General features: G+C 42.3%; 1 protein-coding gene across 2 annotated transcripts in view; it reads left to right on the top strand.

The window, feature by feature from the left end:
- The window catches only part of LOC139747994 (acetylcholine receptor subunit alpha-like 1), a 420,788-nt gene that overhangs the window by 348,139 nt on the left and 52,976 nt on the right, over positions 1 to 19,673 (top strand). For both annotated transcript variants that reach the window (XM_071660530.1, XM_071660531.1), the window contains exon 3: positions 11,595 to 11,704. In XM_071660530.1, the coding sequence (XP_071516631.1) occupies positions 11,595 to 11,704 (110 nt within the window). The remainder of the gene's footprint in view (positions 1 to 11,594; positions 11,705 to 19,673) is intronic.

The following is a 19,673-nucleotide window of genomic DNA, read 5'->3' as shown; positions in this document are numbered from 1 at the left end:
ATATATATATATATATATATATATGTATATATATATATATATATATATATATATATATATATATATATATATATATTTATACTATTCGCCATTTCCCGCGTTAGCGAGGTAGCGTTAAGAACAGAGGACTGGACCTTTGAGAGAATATCCTCACCTGGCCCCCTTCTCTGTTCCTTCTTTTGGAAAATTAAAAAAAAAACAGAGGGGAAGATTTCCAGCCCCCCGCTCCCTTCCCTTTTAGTCGCCTTCTGCGACACGCAGGGAATACGTGGGAAGTATTCTTTCTCCCCTATTCCCAGGAATATATATATATATATATATATATATATATATATATATATATATATATATATATTCTTTTTCTTTCTTTCAAACTATTCGCCATTTCCCGCATTAGCGAGGTAGCGTTAAGAACAGAGGACTTGGCCTTTGAGGGAATACCCTCACCTGGCCCAATTCTGCGTTCCCTCTTTTGGAAAAAAAAAAAAGTCAATTGGGAGGTAAGTTTGAATGGAGAAAAACTGGAGGAAGTGAAGTGTTTTAGATATCTGGGAGTGGATTTGGCAGCGGATGGAACCATAGAAGCGGAAGTGAATCATAGGGTGGGGGAGGGGGCGAAAATCCTGGGAGCCTTGAAGAATGTGTGGAAGTCGAGAACATTATCTCCGAAAGCAAAAATGGCTATGTTTGAAGGAATAGGGGTACCAACAATGTTGTATGGTTGCGAGGCGTGGGCTATGGATAGAGTTGTGCGCAGGAGGGTGGTTGTGCTGGAAATGAGATGTTTGAGGACAATATATATATATATATATATATATACAAATGGATTTGTATGTAGCATTTATGGATCTGGAGAAGGCATATGATAGAGTTGATAGAGATGCTCTGTGGAAGGTATTAAGAATATATGGTGTGGGAGGCAAGTTGTTAGAAGCAGTGAAAAGTTTTTATCGAGGATGTAAGGCATGTGTACGTGTAGGAAGAGAGGAAAGTGATTGGTTCTCAGTGAATGTAGGTTTGCGGCAGGGGTGTGTGATGTCTCCATGGTTGTTTAATTTGTTTATGGATGGGGTTGTTAGGGAGGTAAATGCAAGAGTTTTGGAAAGAGGGGCAAGTATGAAGTCTGTTGGGGATGAGAGAGCTTGGGAAGTGGGTCAGTTGTTGTTCGCTGATGATACAGCGCTGGTGGCGGATTCATGTGAGAAACTGCAGAAGCTGGTGACGGAGTTTGGTAAAGTGTGTGGAAGAAGAAAGTTAAGAGTGAATGTCAATAAGAGCAAGGTTATTAGGTACAGTAGGGTTGAGGGTCAAGTCAATTGGGAGGTGAGTTTGAATGGTGAGAGGCTGGAGGAAGTGAAGTGTTTTTAGATATCTGGGAGTGGATCTGTCAGCGGATGGAACCATGGAAGCGGAAGTGGATCATAGGGTGGGGGAGGGGGCGAAAATTTTGGGAGCCTTGAAAAATGTGTGGAAGTCGAGAACATTATCCCGGAAAGCAAAAATGGGTATGTTTGAAGGAATAGTGGTTCCAACAATGTTGTATGGTTGCGAGGCGTGGGCTATGGATAGAGTTGTGCGCAGGAGGATGGATGTGCTGGAAATGAGATGTTTGAGGACAATGTGTGGTGTGAGGTGGTTTGATCGAGTAAGTAACGTAAGGGTAAGAGGGATGTGTGGAAATAAAAAGAGCGTGGTTGAGAGAGCAGAAGAGGGTGTTTTGAAGTGGTTTGGGCACATGGAGAGAATGAGTGAGGAAAGATTGACCAAGAGGATATATGTGTCGGAGGTGGAGGGAACGAGGAGAAGAGGGAGACCAAATTGGAGGTGGAAAGATGGAGTGAAAAGGATTTTGTGTGATCGGGGCCTGAACATGCAGGAGGGTGAAAGGAGGGCAAGGAATAGAGTGAATTGGAGCGATGTGGTATACAGGGGTTGACGTGCTGTCAGTGGATTGAATCAGGGCATGTGAAGCGTCTGGGGTAAACCATGGAAAGCTGTGTAGGTATGTATATTGCGTGTGTGGACGTGTGTATGTACATGTGTATGGGGGGGGTTGGGCCATTTCTTTCGTCTGTTTCCTTGCGCTACCTCGCAAACGCGGGAGACAGCGACAAAGTATAAAAAAAAAAAAAAAAAAAAAAAAAAAAATATATATATATATATATATATATATATATATATATATATATATATATATATATATATGTGTGTGTACATTGAGATGTATGGGTATGTATATTTGCGTGTGGGGACGTGTATGTATATACATGTGTATGGGGGTAGGTTGGGCCATTTCTTTCGTCTGTTTCCTTGCGGTACCTCGCAAACGCGGGAGACAGCGACAAAGCAAAATAAATAAAAAAAAATTTGTATATATATATACATATATATATATATATATATATATATATATATATATATATATATATACATATGAGAGGGAAAGAGTCAACCGCGTGGCACGGGAAAAGTAGCTCAAGTTTTCAAGTCAGAATAGGAGGATGGTTAAGCTGGAGTGCTTTAGTCTTGGTTCTGTCAAGTATGGAAATCGAGCTAGAAAAGCCCAAGAAGCGAAGGGAGCACTCCATTTGAGGACAAATCATATTTTTTTTTTTTTTTTGCGAGAAACTGTTCAGAGGAGAGTCTATAGCATCTGAAAATAACTCGTAGTTTTGGGGGGTGCAGATTTGCCTATTTGTGCAATTTGAGGATTTCAAGACAGAATGGATTATACGATGATACTGTATTTGCTCATCATGTAAACTGCTGAGATTCTAGAACCGTCAAAAATAATGAGATATTTTTGATAAGTTGCAGGAAAATGAATAGGAAGAAACTGGGTTTGGGTGCCAGTAAATTAACGTACGCTGCGTCAGCCCCACTGATAAAGCCTGTTCAAGAGGTATACTTATGATGTGACGACACGTAACTCGAGAAAGAGAAGATGGAGTAGGTTTGAAATTTAAAAGTGAAAGTAAGCAGTGCTCAGGCGTCAGCTTTACGAGTGCACCGGTTCATATGATGAGATGAAACAAATGATAAAAAGAAGGAAGACTTTAGGAGACAGGACGTAACCCTAAGGGATTCTGTTCCTAGAGAGAGAGAGAGAGGTTAACCCATCAGTAAAGACAGAATTAAATGGACCAGAGAGGAGCTAGATATGAGAGGAGAAATGGGTAACGAAAGCCAAAAGAACAGAGCCTGGAAATCAAAACTCGACGACACAGTGTCAAAAACTCTTTAAATTTATGGCAACATAAACAGGGTTCCCAAAGTTTCTCAGAGAAGATGCCCATACATTAATATTGCAAGAAAAATTTTACCAGTAGATTCCACAATGTAAACTAGAAAGAAATGGATATTAAAGATGCTTAAGGAAATTAGAGTTAAGAAATCCATTTATTATCATTAAAATAGAAATCAAAGTAATAGAGCTATAACTGGAAAGTTTAGAATGATCCTTGCTTTGAGATAGGCTATACCAGTGTATGTTTCAAGAGAATAGGAAAGTTTTGAGTTTTTGGAAGAAGTGAATAGGGCGAGAGTTCAGAAGCAGGTTCTTTCGAATCTTGAGGAAGGGTGTCATTTGGTCCATGCTATTTGCTTTTGTCTTGAGAGAGAACGGCTCTTTAGGTTGTACAATAAAGTTATAGGAGAGGCCATAGGATTAGCAACATATGCGTCGAGGTGTGAAGGCTTGCTGAAAAGGGCAAACAGAAACAGCAACAGAACTGAAAAGTAGAATGACAGGAGTTGTCCGAGATGTTTTTGGCCAAAGAAGAGAAGACCTATCGGTGGAAGAATTTACCTGTTTCCCTTAGAGAAAAAGGAAGTTGACCTCACGAACAACATATTTGCAATGATTGCGGGTGAGGATGAAAGCTAAGTGCCAGTCGAAGGAGGGAAGCTTTTTCCAGAATCGAGATGCCAGGTCCCATACCTAAAATGGCTTCAAGAAAGGCAGCACTGGAAGAAGAAATGATCCTAAAGGAAGAGAGATATCAGCTGAAATTGATATCCATTTATTTATCAACCACAAGAAGGATTGTACCTTCAATTGACAGCCTAGATAGTAACACTGCGGTTTGGCTGTGTAACTGTGTAGTGAAATAAGTCTTAATCGAGTGTGGCAACTCTAACTGCTCTTTCAACAGTCTGAGTTGCTCACCGTTTGTTTACACCGAGGATCGAACACTTGGTCAATTATATATGAAGTAACTACAACAAAATGGAAGAGTTTCCTCACCATAACCTTTCCCAGCCCACCTAATTTCTCGACATAACACCACTCCACAGACCTCCCCCTCCTCAATTGACACGAGAGAGCTCACCACTAAACAAAATCCCTCTCCTCCCATCATCCTGAAGAGCTTCCCACTGCATAATCCATCCCCTTAAACGTATTTCCCCAATAAGATCCCACCCTTCCTTCTTCCTTACCTATCCCATGAGAAAGATTCCTGCCTTTCAGCTTTTCTTTCCCATATCCAGCATTCCACAATAGTATTCAGCATACCAACTTCCACCCTACACCCCAGGAAGCTCCCCCAGTAAGGTGTCGTGGCCCCAGCTGCGGGAGTTAAGGTATGTTCCATGTCAGGGGGGAGTTAGCTGTGGTAATCTATGCCATTCCCCCGACCAACTTTGTGACACCGGGAATTAGCGGGCCCGATAGTTGGGTCCTTTCGTGGTCCTGTTGGACCACAAGCCACTACGGTCAGTGGAGGTAATGTGGACCACTGGACCTGAGAAACTTTATGTATGCTAATTTTCACTTTTGCTATTTTCTCATCAGCAATTTCTTGTCCTTGTCTATTAATTTACTCTTCCTCTCGTCTTTCACCTTACGATAGTAGAGTTCGTGGTCACATTACTCCACACCTTCAACGTTCTCTGTGGTATTCACCTTCAGTGCTTCACGGTTGTTCCGCATAACCTTATTTCTCCCAAGTTCTCTCCCTCATCACCGCTATCCTTACCTCACAGATTCCCTTACACACACTTCTCTGCTCATATCTCCATCATAACATTCCTCCATCATGGCCTTCTCTCCCACTATTTTCCTTCTAGGTCATTCTTCGCCTCATTATTTAATATACGTTATCATTTATTGCTCAATGATCGTTCCTTCCTCACTCGCCCCTCCCGCGTCCCTTTTCCTGTACCTTCACTCTTACGTCCACTTTGTTTCCAAACTTTACCCTGCAACGTCATCCTCGTCCCCTACCGATGCACTCTCACCCTTGTCATCTCCCTCTCTTGCCTTCCAACTTGATGTTTTCTGCCGCCTTTGCCACTCGTAACCAGAATGTGGTAAGGGTTCAGTATCCACTTACTTGCCCTCCCCGTCCTCATGCTCCTCCATAACCACTTACAGCCTTCATTTTCCCCCTTCCCTTCAGTCACCTGAGTAGCCCTCCACTTCCGTCTTCCTATGATAACCATCCCCCTCTTCAGCCCCCATCACTCGCTTCACCAACTGAACCACTCATATGAGAACAGTGAACCTGGATCTTCCCTCTTGATCCTTCCATGTTTGATTACCGTAGGTAAAAAAGGCTCTTTGTTCCTTAGCGACACAGATGTTACTCCTTTGTTTGACCATACGAGAGCCGTGCCTCTTGGTTTCTCTAATAGATGGAGACTTCATATAGTGCCGGTATGCTTGGGAGAATAGAAATAGGCTATGCTTATCCTTTTCCTTTTAGCACATTCTGTGGTGGTGACTTGAGGTGTTCAGATGCCATATAAATGTAGTATCTGTATAAAGACCGGTTAAACTTACAAAAAAAAAGTGGACGCTTTGAAATTAGTGCGACATACAACTCTTCACAATCTACCAATAAAGCCATAGCTAGTTCATGTAAGTTGCACATATATGATCTATGCATTGACAGAGATTGCCATGTGGTTAGATGCACTATATGTTAGATGCACTATGTGTTAACTCATTATATGTTAACCTCACCACTGTGGTCAGGAGACCGACGAACTAAATGTTAACCTCACTGTAGTGGTCAGGAGCCAGATCCACTAAATAACTTAACCGCTGTGGCTGGGAGTCAGACTCATTAAATGATAACCCCACTATTGTGGTCAGGAGCCAGACACACTATATGATAAGTTTACCCCTATGGTTGGGAGTCAGAGGCAACCTCACCGCTGTGGTCAAGAGCCAGACGCATTATATGTTAACCTCACCTTTTCAGTTATAACAAGCACATTTAGCTCATTTTGTGTAAAAGAAGAGTTTAAGAGACCTGTGTAACTCGAGTCACGCAGGATACCCCTTGTGGTCAATTACCTACGTATGCCTCAGGAATAAAAACTCTCTACTTGCTTCTTAAGACGTGTTAACGATGGTGAATCAGCCTCATGTGAACTGGTAACGTACGTTTACCGCCGGCTTTGTCCACAGAAGTCATTCCTCAACGAGGCGAAAGAGATTCCAGCCGGATCCCCTGTTGCAGGTGATGCCACAGGGTGAGGCGACTGTCACAGTGGAGTCTTGGGAAATCCTCTCTCTGGAGTCATGTTGGCTAACAAGATCTATCTTCGGCCTGGAGTGGTTAATACTGACGATGGTAAAGGAATTCCAAAATAGTAATGGTGAAGTATCTTCATTAGTTGTGACGTTGAGATTGTGAGAGTGCGTGTCTAACGAAGACGGACTTTACTAGGTCCTAGGAAAGTTGACAATAGCAAGCCTGGGTATGTTTTACCAATAAACTTGCAAGCCTGGTGTATGTTTTACCAATAACCTTCAATATTCGTTGCAACTTTCAAAGAGAATAGTGTCTCATAAGAAGGCAAGGATGGATTAAAACAGAAAAAGAGAAAAGAAAGTCTTTGGTCATTTGTTTCCCTGTAAGTATGGACACCTGCCATACCCGGCCGCGTGCCACCTTCCTTTCGTGTTTATCAGGTCAGATCATCATGGGTGTCCCCCAACGTCCACACTGATCACATTTCCTTCACATCCTCAGTCGTATACACAGTTGACCACATGCCTAGAATCTCACTCTTGATCAAATACACATTCAAGTATGAGCACACTCCAGTGTTTACCTTACCTACCATATAGTAAGCCGTATGTGTTGTGCCTTCCATCATAAGCAAGCTAAGCGTCACAGTAAGGACATAACCAAGCTAAGGGAAAGTGAACCTCAGTTGCGACGCAGAACAAGTAGGCAAGTTTTGAAATTAGTCTGAGTTTATAAGTCGGACCGCTTTCGACTCTGTCAACTAAGGTTGCAGAGCTAGAATCACCCCAGATGTGACAGCAGTAAGCCATACAAGGACGGATCAATTCTTTGTATCAACGGAGCAACTGTACTGAAGAAAAGCAATTTCGACATCTGAACATGACTCCAAGTTTCATAAAAGCAGACTTGGCTATATCGGAGATGTAGGTTTTCCGAAACAGAGTGAACTTTACGATAATACCAAATATGTTTACCGAGTCAAGGGATGGAATTACAGAAAAGTCGGATGAGAAAGGATAGCTGAAGAATTTTTGATTGATTCAGAAATTGGGTCTTGTAGGTATTAAACTCAGCCAGATTTCGTGTACCCCACTGACCAATCCCGTCCAAGTCTGAGTTTATTGAGAAAGTAGGGATGAGACGAACTGCAAATCGAGTGAGAGAAGGAGCAGAATTGAAGGATGTGGTGTAATGCAGTGTTGAGTTAGCGTATCAGTGCATTTTGTTATTTGTAGAAGAAAGGAAATCGTTGATAAAAAAGGAGAAACAGTGTAGGAACACGACAGAACCTTAAGGGCACTACTGTTGATGGAGAAGTAAGAGAGGCTGATCCATCAACAATCACGAAGATAAATCGACCGAAGAGGAAATCATATAAGAGGAAGCTGAGTTGGGGAGGGGAAGCCAAAAGAGGGAAGCTTAAAGATGAAACCTCGATGCTACACCCTGTCAAAAGCTTCAGGTATACCAAGGGCAACTACATGGGATTTCCCCAAAAAATATAGGGATGATGACTTGACATAAGTAAGACAGGAAAGACTATCACCAGTGGATCTTGCCTTACGGAAGCAGTACTGGTGATCAGAAAGACAGGATATGGGACCTAAAGGAGGCTTCAAAAACTTTGGAAATGGTTATGTCAAAGCAACAGGAAGATAGAAGGATTAGAACGATCGACCTTCTTAGGATGTACCAAGGCAGGCTTCCAAGAAAAAGGAAAAGTTTGGAATTGGCAACAGACGGGGAAGCACAAGTGCAAGTTCAGAGAAATACCCTTTGTGTACACCGGGATGGATGCCATCATGACCATAAACTTTGGATGTGTCCAGAGAGAGAAGAGCTTTCCGAATAGTTCGAAAAAAGATTACAGTTAAGGGTCATAGGATCAGTAAGAGGAGCATCAGGCGGTGGAATAATGTTAAGAGTCATCCAAGGTGGAGTTAGAGGAGAAAAGGAAAACAAAGAGAATTGCTTTGTCTACAGGAGAGACAGCTATAGTACTGTCAGAACGGAAAAATAAAGGAAACGTAGAGCAACAGAAGTTGTTAGCGCTACCCGTAGCTAAAGGCCAGAAAAACTATCATTGGATGATGAGGAGAGATTGTCGCACTTCCTTCGAATAAAAGGAACGCTTTGCCTCACGAAAACGTATTTGCAATGATTACGGACAGTGATAAGTCTCTAATGGGAGTCAGAGGAAGTTGAGATTTTCCAATCCCGATATCCCTGATGCATTGCGTGAATGGCCTCAGAACAGGAACGGTTGAACCACCGATTAGAAGAAAAGGTCGTCTTTAAGGAAGAAGGGATAAATGCTTACATTCCCGCAACTATAAGCTCTGCTATGCGTTTCGCGAAGACATTAGCATCACTACATGATATACTAGATCACCCAAGGAAAGTCAGAATTTTCGTAGATTATTCCAGTCAGCTTTGTTGAGTTTCCAATATTTACGTTAAGCTCGGAAGGATGCCGTTTAGATACTTTTGTTTTGCTATAAATTCAGGGTATAGATACATGGACCGAGTGATTTTCAAGATGTGGGAGGTATTTTTGGTTTGTGGTAAGGACGAGTGTGTAAAGTTTTAGCGCTTGGCCTTGATATAGGCACTGCCCATAGGAAGAGTGATTCAAATCATGTTTAAAGAGAGTATGGAGAAAAGTTTAACATAGTTGTTAGGTAGAGTTGTGGGGAACAAGAGACAGCACACAAGGTTGGTTTATTTTGCGCCAGCTGCGTGATACATATGCACAATCTGTGTCGTATAGACAGCTTGCACCATTTGTTCGATAAAATTGGACACCCACTTTGCATCGTCGAGGGAAAAAAAAAAATTGTTTTAATTTTGGAAGCGACGAAGGTACAGCCACCAACTTGTCGGAATGCGGACCAAAATTTGAACTTTTAATGTTAAGTGTTGAAACTATGTATGAATAAAACGCTACACACGCTCCAGCCTAACACATCTAATTACAGTTCACAAGTTTTAACTTAAACTCTAAAAAAACGTCTCAGATGGCCGAAAGATTGTCTTGCCAGTATTTCGTCTAACCAAACGAGGTCTGCTTGTATTTACATGGTAACTTTAGTTATTCTGATTAAACTATTGTGTCTTTTTTCAAGATCATGGTTACAGACCGAAGCGGTATAGACAATGTACCATCATCAGATGTATTCTATGGGATGAGGCTGTTTATTTTGATAATCTCTTCAGAAAAAACTGACCTGTTTTCCCATGGCTGTAGACTAAACCATGTTCCCATGGTTGTTTAATTTGTTTATGGATGGAGTGGTTAGGGAGGTAAATACAAGAGTTTTGGAGAGAGGGGCTAGTATGCTGTCGGTTGGGGATGACGGGGCCAGGAAAGTGAGCCAGTTGTTGCTCGGCGATGATACAGCTCTAGTGGCTGATTCGAGTGAGAAATTGCAGAGTTGATGACTGAGTTTAGAAAACTGTGAAAGGAGAAAGTTAAGAGTGAATAAGAGCAAGGTTATTAGGTTCAGTAGGGTTGAGGGACAAGTTAATTGGGATGTAAGTTTGAATGAAGAAAATTGGAGGAAGTGAAGTGTTTTAGATACCTGAGAGTGGAGTTAGCAGCGAATGGAAGCGAAAGTGAGTCACAGGGTGAGGGAGGAGGCAAAGGTTCTGGGAGCGATGAAGAATGTGTGGGAGAAAACGTTATCCTGGAGAGCAAAAATGGGTATGTTTGAAGGAATAGCAGTTCCAACAATGTTATATGGTTGCGAGGCATGGGCTATGGACAGGGCTATACGGAGGAGGGTGGATGTGTTGGAAATGAAATGTTTGAGGACAATGTGTGGTGTGAGGTGGTTTGATCGATTAAGTAATGAAAGTGTAAGAGGGATGTGTGGAAATAAAAAGTGTGGTTAAGAGAGCAGCAGAGGGTGCGTTGAAATGGTTTGGGCATATGGAGAGAATGAGTGTGGAAAGATTGACAAAGGGGATATATGTGTCAGAGGTGAAGGGAACAAGGAGAAGCGGAAGACCAAATTGGAGGTGGAGGGATGGAGTGAAAAAGATTTTGAGCGATCGAGGCCTGAGCATACAGGAGTGCGAGAGGCATGCAAGGAATAGAGTGAATTAGAACGATGTGGTATACCGGGGTCAATGTGCTGTCAGTGGACTGAACTAGGGCATGTGAAACGTCTGGGGTAAACCGTGGAAATGTCTGTGGGGCCTGAATGTAGATAGGGTGCTGTGGTTTCGGTGCATTACACATGACAGCTAGAGACCGAGTGTGAACGAATGTGGCCTTTTTGTCTGTTTTCCTGGCGCTACCTCGCTGAAGCAGGAGGAGCGACGCTGTTTCCTGTGGGACCGGGTGGCGTAAGGAATGGATGAAGGCAAGCAAGTATGAATATTGTTATTATTGATATTATTATCATCATTATTATTATTATTATTATTATTATTATTATTATTATTATTATTATCATTATCATTATTAATTATCATCCCTGCGTGTCGTAGAAAGCGACTAAAAGGGGAGGGAACGGGGGCTACAAATCCTCCCCTCCCGTTTTAATTTTTTCAAAAGAAGGAACAGAGAAGGGGGCCATATGAGGATATTCCCTCTGAGGCTCAGTCCTCTGTTATTGACGCTACCTCGCAAACGCGGGAAATGTTTATGTATGAAAAAAGAATACATATTACTATATTTGAGCTCCGTTTCTCGCGTCAGCGAGGTAGCGCCAGCAAACAGACGAAGAACGTCCCATCCACTCATACCCATATATACACACAAACTCCCATATACGCACATATACATATCAATATATAGCCATATACCTACATATACATACACATGCACAGACATATATACTCATGTTCATATTCATACTAGCTTATCTTCTATTCCCGGCGCTACCCCGCCCCACAGGAAACAGCATCGCTACTCCCTGTTTCAGCGAGGTAGCGCCAGGAAAAGACTAAAAAGGCCCCATTCGTTCACACTGTGTCTCAAGATGTCATGTATGTGTGAGTGTGAAGATAAGATCTAATTTGTTATTGCATCTCACCCCTTTTTCTGAATGAGTGTTAGATATGAACCCAGTAACCAATTTTGATCTTTCTCTTCCCATACAGGAATGGAGGGACTACAAATTAGTGTGGGAACCTGTGGATTACGGTGGAGTTGATATCCTTCACGTGCCCTCTGAACACATTTGGCTACCAGATATCGTCCTCTATAACAAGTGAGAATTGTTGATGTTAATTATAGATATCAACCTGTCCTTATATCCACTATTTCATGATGATATCGAACAGAATGTTCTTTCACGTAAACACCAGAACTGGGATAAGCAAAAAGACAAACAGCTGTTCTCATTAGAACATAGACGATAAAGCCTGACCTGCACACGCAAATAGGTAGCTAGGTTAAATGTAAAGTTAATTCTTTGAAAAGTGGTGAAAGTGTCCGCTGATCCCGGACAAGTTTGTAAGTTTGACAGTCCTCGTAAAAGGGCCAAGGTTTTTTTCATCACGGAACAATTACGCCCAAAGCCTGATAAAAGTATATGTAAGGTAATGAATCCTAATGTTAAGTATATATATATATATATATATATATATATATATATATATATATATATATATATATATATATATTCCTATGGGTCCACGTGGAAAATGAAACACGATAAGTTCCCAAGTGCACTTTTGTGTAATAATCACATCATCGGGAGAGACTCAAGAGAGAAATGTAACATTCAGTTGATTTACATCGAAGAGACGAAGCTGGGACGCCATTTGGTAAACATGCGATTGTCCGAGACAATCTCACGTTTACCAAATGAGTCCTAGCTTCATAGGGTGGGGGAGGGGGCGAAAGTTCTGGGAGCGTTGAAAAATGTATGTAAGTCGAGAACATTATCTTGGAAAGCAAAAATGGGTGTGTTTGAAGGAATAGTGGTTCCAACAATGATATATGGTTGCGAGTCGTGGGCTATAGATAGAGTTGTGCGGGGGAGGATGGATGTGCTGGAAATGAGATGTTTGAGGACAATATGTGGTGTGAGGTGGTTTTATCGAGTAAGTAATGAAAGGTTAAGAGAGATGTGTGGTAATAAAAAGGGTGTGGTTGAGAGAGCAGAAGAGGGTGTTTTGAAATGGTTTGGTCACATGGAGAGAATGAGTGAGGAAAGATTGACCAAGAGGATATATGTGTCAGAGGTGGAGGGAACGAGGAGAAGTGGGAGACCAAATTGGAGGTGGAAAGATGGAGTGAAAAAGATTCTGAGTGATCGGGGCCTGAACATGCAGGAAGGTGAAAGGCGTGCAAGGAATAGAGTGAATTGGAACAATATGGTATACCGGGGTCGTCGTGCTGTCAGTGGATTGAACCAGGGCATGTGAAGCGTCTGGGGTAAATCATGGAGAGTTCTGTGGGGCCTGAATGTGGAAAGGGAGCTGTGGTTTCGGTGCATTATACATGGCAGCTAGAGAGTGAGTTTGAACGAATGTGGCCTTTGTTGTCTTTTCCTAGCGCTACCCCACGCACATGCGGGAGGAGGGGGTTGTTATTTCATGTGTGGCGGGGTGGCGACGGGGATGAATAAGGGCAGACAGTATGAATTATGTATATATGTATATATGTATATGTCTCTGTGTATATATATTTTTGCAGGGAAGAAATGCAAATGAGTGGGAGATGTATAAAAGAAAGAGGCCTGAGATCAAGAGAAAGGTGCAAGAGGTGAAAAAAAGGGCAAATGAGAGTTGGGGTGAGAGAGTATCATTAAATTTTTGGGAGAATAAAAAAATGTTTTGGAAGGAGGTAGATAAAGTGCGTAAGACAAGGGAACAAATGGGAATTTCAGTGAAGGGGGCTAATGGGGAGGTGATAACAAGTAGTGGTGATGTGAGAAGATGGAGTGAGTATTTTCAAGGTTTGTTGAATGTGTTTGATGATAGAGTGGCAGATATAGGGTGTTTTGGTCGAGGTTGTGTGCAAAGTGAGAGGGTTAGGGAAAATGATTTGGTAAACAGAGAAGAGGTAGTAAAAACTTTGCGGGAAGATGAAAGCCGGCAAGGCAGCAGGTTTGGATGGTATTGCAGAGGAATTTATTAAAAAAGGGGGTGACTGTATTGTTGACTGGTTGGTAAAGTTATTCAATGTATGTATGATTCATGGTGAGGTGCCTGAGGATTGGCGGAATGCTTGCATAGTGCCATTGTACGAAGGCAAAGGGGATAAGAGTGAGTGCTCAGATACAGAGGTATAAGTTTGTTGAGTATTCCTGGTAAATTATATGGGAGGGTACTGATTGAGAGGGTGAAGGCATGTACAGAGCATCAGATTGGGGAAGAGCAGTGTGGTTTCAGAAGTGGTAGAGGATGTGTGGATCAGGCGTTTGCTTTGAAGAATGTATGTGAGAAATACTTAGAAAAGCAAATGGATTTGTATGTAGCATTTATAGATCTGGAGAAGGCATATGATAGAGTTGATAGAGATGCTATGTGGAAGGTATTAAGAATATATGGTGTGGGAGGCAAGTTGTTAGATGCAGTGAAAAGTTTTTATCGAGGATGTAAGGCATGTGTACGTGTAAGAAGAGAGGAAAGTGATTGGTTCTCAGTGAATGTAGGTTTGCGGCAGGGGTGTGTGATGTCTCCATGGTTGTTTAATTTGTTTATGGATGGGGTTGTTAGGGAGGTGAATGCAAGAGTTTTGGAAAGAGGGGAAAGTATGCAGTCTCTTGTGGATGAGAGAGCTTGGGAAGTGAGTCAGTTGTTGTTCGCTGATGATACAGCGCTGGTGGCTGATTCATGTGAGAAACTGCAGAAACTAGTGACTGAGTTTGGTAAAGTGTGTGAAAGAAGAAAGTTAAGAGTAAATGTGAATAAGAGCAAGGTTATTAGGTAAAGTAGGGTTGAGGGTCAAGTCAACTGGAAGGTAAGTTTGAATGGAGAAAAACTGAAAGTGTTTTAGATATCTGGGAGTGAATCTGGCAGCGGATGGAACCATGGAAGCGGAAGTGAATCATAGGGTGGGGGAGGGGGCGAAAATTCTGGGAGCCTTGAAGAATGTTTGGAAGTCGAGAACATTATCTCCGAAATCAAAAATGGGTATGTTTGAAGGAATAGTGGTTCCAACAATGTTGTATGGTTGCGAGGCGTGGGCTATGGATAGAGTTGTGCGCAGGAAGTGGATGTGCTGGAAATGAGATGTTTGAGGACAATATCTGGTGTGAGGTGGTTTTATCGAGTAAGTAATGTAAGGGTAAGAGAGATGTGTGGAAATAAAAAGAGTGTGGTTGAGAGAGCAGAAGAGGGTGTTTTGAAATGGTTTGGTCACATGGAGAGAATGAGTGAGGAAAGATTGACCATGAGGATATAAATATGTCAGAGGTGGAGGGAACGAGGAAAAATGGGAGACCAAATTGGAGATGGAAAGATGGAGTGAAAAAGATTTTGAGTGATCGGGGCCTGAACATGCAGGAGGGTGAAAGGCGGGCAAGGAATAGAGTGAATTGGAACAATGTGGTATACCGGGGTCGACGTGCTCTCAGTGGATTGAACCAGGATATGTGAAGCGCCTGAGGTAAACCATGGAAAGTTCTTTGGGGCCTGGATGTGGAAAGGGAGCTGTGGTTTCGGTGCATTATTACATGACAGCTAGAGACTGAGTGTGAACGAATGGGGCCTTTGTTGTCTTTTCCTAGCGCTACCACGCACACATGAGGGGGGAGGGGGTTATTATTCCATGTGTGGCGAGGTGGCGATGGGAATAAATAAAGGCAGACAGTATGAATTATGTACATGTGTATATATGTATATGTCTGTGCGTGTGTATATATATGTATACATTGAGATGTATAGGTATGTATATTTGCGTGTGGACGTGTATGTATATACATGTGTATGTGGGTGGGTTGGGCCATTCTTTCGTCTGTTTCCTTGCGCTACTTGCTAACGCGGGAGACACCGACAAAGCAAAATAACATAATAAATAAATATATATACGTTGAGATGTATAGTTATGTATTTGTACGTGTGTGGACGTGTATGTATATACATGTGTATGTGGATGGGTTGGGCCATTTTTTCGTCTGTTTCCTTGCGCTACCTCGCTAACGCGGGAGACAGCGACAAAGTATAATAGTAATAAATATATATATATTTATATATATATATATATATATATATATATATATATATATATATATATATATATATATATATATATATATATTATTATATTTTTTTATTATACTTTGTCGCTGTCTCCCGCGCTTGCGAGGTAGCGCAAGGAAACAGACGAAAGAAATGGCCCAACCCACCCCCATACACATGTATATACATATGTCCACACACGAAAATATACATACCTACACAGCTTTCCATGGTTTACCCCAGACGCTTCACATGCCCTGATTCAATCCACTGACAGCACAACCCCGGTATACCACATCGATCCAATTCACTCTATTCCTTGCCCTCCTTTCACCCTCCTGCATGTTCAGGCCCCGATCACACAAAATCTTTTTCACTCCATCTTTCTACCTCCAATTTGGTCTCCCACTTCTCCTCGTTCCCTCCACCTCCGACATATATATCCTCTTGGTCAATCTTTCCTCACTCATTCTCTCCATGTGCCCAAACCACTTCAAAACACCCTCTTCTGCTCTCTCAACCACGCTCTTTTTATTTCCACACATATCTCTTACCCTTACGTTACTTACTCGATCAAACCACCTCACACCACACATTGTCCTCAAACATCTCATTTCCAGCATATCCATCCTCCTGCGCACAACTCTATCCATAGCCCACGCCTCGCAACCATACAACATTGTTGGAACCACTATTCCTTCAAACATACCCATTTTTGCTTTCCGAGATAATGTTCTCGACTTCCACACATTCTTCAAGGCTCCCAGGATTTTCGCCCCCTCCCCCACCCTATGATCCACTTCCGCTTCCATGGTTCCATCCGCTGCCAGATCCACTCCCAGATATCTAAAACACTTTACTTCCTCCAGTTTTTCTCCATTCAAACTTACCTCCCAATTGACTTGACCCTCAACCCTACTGTACCTAATAACCTTGCTTTTATTCACATCTACTCTTAACTTTCTTCTTTCACACACTTTACCAAACTCAGTCACCAGCTTCTGCAGTTTCTCACATGAATCAGCCACCATTGCTGTATCATCAGCGAACAACAACTGACTCACTTCCCAAGCTCTCTCATCCCCAACAGACTTCATACTTGCCCCTCTTTCCAAAACTCTTGCATTTACCTCCCTAACAACCCCATCCATAAACAAATTAAACAACCATGGAAACATCACACACCCCTGCCGCAAACCTACATTCACTGAGAACCAATCACTTTACTTTCTTCCTACACGTACACATGTCTTACATCCTCGATAAAAACTTTTCACTGCTTCTAACAACTTGCCTCCCACACCATATATTCTTAATAGCTTCCACAGAGCATCTCTATCAACTCTATCATATGCCTTCTCCAGATCCATAAATGCTACATACAAATCCATTTGCTTTTCTAAGTATTTCTCACATACATTCTTCAAAGCAAACACCTGATCCACACATCCTCTACCACTTCTGAAACCACACTGCTCTTCCCCAATCTGATGCTCTGTACATGCCTTCACCCTCTCAATCAATACCCTCCCATATAATTTACCAGGAATACTCAACAAACTTATACCTCTGTAATTTGAGCACTCACTCTTTCCCCTTTGCCTTTGTACAAAGGCACTATGCACGCATTCCGCTAATCCTCAGGCACCTCACCATGAGTCATACATACCTTAAATAACCTTACCAACCAGTCAATAATACAGTCACCCCCTTTTTTGATAAATTCCACTGCAATACCATCCAAACCTGCTGCCTTGCCGGCTTTCATCTTCTGCAAAGCTTTTACTACCTCTTCTCTGTTTACCAAATCATTTTCCCTAACCCTCTCACTTTGCACACCACCTCGACCAAAACACCCTATATCTGCCACTCCATCATCAAACACATTCAACAAACCTTCAAAATACTCACTCCATCTCCTTCTCACATCACCACTACTTGTTATCACCTCCCCATTTGCTCCCTTCACTGAAGTTCCCATTTGCTCCCTTGTCTTACGCACTTTATTTACCTCCTTCCAGAACATCTTTTTATTCTCCCTAAAATTTAATGATACTCTCTCACCCCAACTCTCATTTGCCCTCTTTTTCACCTCTTGCACCTTTCTCTTGACCTGTCTCTTTCTTTTATACATCTCCCACTCAATTGCATTTTTTCCCTGCAAAAATCGTCCAAATGCCTCTCTCTTCTCTTTCACTAATAATCCTACTTCTTCATCCCACCACTCACTACCCTTTCTAATCAACCCACCTCCCACTCTTCTCATGCACAAGCATCTTTTGCGCAATCCATCACTGATTCCCTAAATACATCCCATTCCTCCCCCACTCCCCTTACTTCCATTATTCTCACCTTTTTCTATTCTGTACTCAGTCTCTCCTGGTACTTCCTCACACAAGTCTCCTTCTCAAGCTCACTTACTCTCACCACCCTCTTCACCCCAACATTCACTCTTCTTTTCTGAAAACCCATACAAATCTTCACCTTAGCCTCCACAAGATAATGATCAGACATCCCTCCAGTTGCACCTCTCAGCACATTAACATCCAAAAGTCTCTCTTTCGCGCGCCTGTCAATTAACACGTAATCCAATAACGCTCTCTGGCCATCTCTCCTACTTACATACGTATACTTATGTATATCTCGCTTTTTAAACCAGGTATTCCCAATCACCAGTCCTTTTTCAGCACATAAATCTACAAGCTCTTCACCATTTCTATTTACAACACTGAACACCCCATGTATACCAATTATTCCCTCAACTGCCACATTACTCACCTTTGCATTCAAATCACCCATCACTATAACCCGGTCTCGTGCATCAAAACCACTAACACACTCATTCAGCTGCTCCCAAAACACTTGCCTCTCATGATCTTTCTTCTCATGCCCATATGCATATGCACCAATCATCACCCATCTCTCTCCATCAACTTTCAGTTTTACCCATATTAATCGAGAATTTACTTTCTTACATTCTATCACATACTCCCACAACTCCTGTTTCAGGAGTACTGCTACTCCTTCCCTTGCTTTTGTTCTCTCACTAACCCCTGACTTTACTCCCAAGACATTCCCAAACCACTCTTCCCCTTTACCCTTGAGCTTCGTTTCACTCAGAGCCAAAACATCCAGGCTCCTTTCCTCAAACATACTACCTATCTCTCCTTTTTTCACATCTTGGTTACATCCACACACATTTAGACACCCCAGTCTGAGCCTTCGAGGAGGATGAGCACTCCCCGTGTGACTCCTTCTTCTGTTTCCCATTTTAGAAAGTTAAAAAATACAAGGAGGGGAGGATTTCTGGCCCCCCGCTCCCGTCCCCTATAGTCATACATATTCGCCATTTCCCGCGTTAGCGAGTTAGCGTTAATAACATAGGACTGAGCCTTTGAGGGAATATCGTCACTTGGCCCCCTTCTCTGTTCCTTCTTTTCGAAAATTAAAAAGGAGAGGGGAGGATATCCAGCCCCCCTGCTCCCGCCTCTTTTAGTCGCCTTCGACGGCACGCAGGGAATACGTGGGAGGTATTCTTTCTCCCCTGTCCCTAGGGATATATGTATATATATGTGTGTGTATATATATATATATATATATATATATATATATATATATATATATATATATATATATATATTTTTTTTTTTTTTTATACTTTGTCGCTGTCTCCCGCGTTTGCGAGGTAGCGCAAGGAAACAGACGAAAGAAATGGCCCAACCCCCCCCCATACACATGTACATACACACGTCCACACACACAAATATACATACCTACACAGCTTTCCATGGTTTACCCCGGACGCTTCACATGCCTTGATTCAATCCACTGACAGCACGTCAACCCCTGTATACCACATCGCTCCAATTCACTCTATTCCTTGCCCTCCTTTCACCCTCCTGCATGTTCAGGCCCCGATCACACAAAATCTTTTTCACTCCATCTTTCCACCTCCAATTTGGTCTCCCTCTTCTCCTCGTTCCCTCCACCTCCGACACATATATCCTCTTGGTCAATCTTTCCTCACTCATTCTCTCCATGTGCCCA

Source organism: Panulirus ornatus, chromosome 71, assembly GCF_036320965.1.
Source record: "Panulirus ornatus isolate Po-2019 chromosome 71, ASM3632096v1, whole genome shotgun sequence".
In the NCBI taxonomy this organism is placed as follows: Eukaryota; Metazoa; Arthropoda; class Malacostraca; order Decapoda; family Palinuridae; genus Panulirus; species Panulirus ornatus.
Note: the sequence above shows the minus strand (reverse complement) of the source record. Positions and strands in the feature narration are given on the sequence as shown.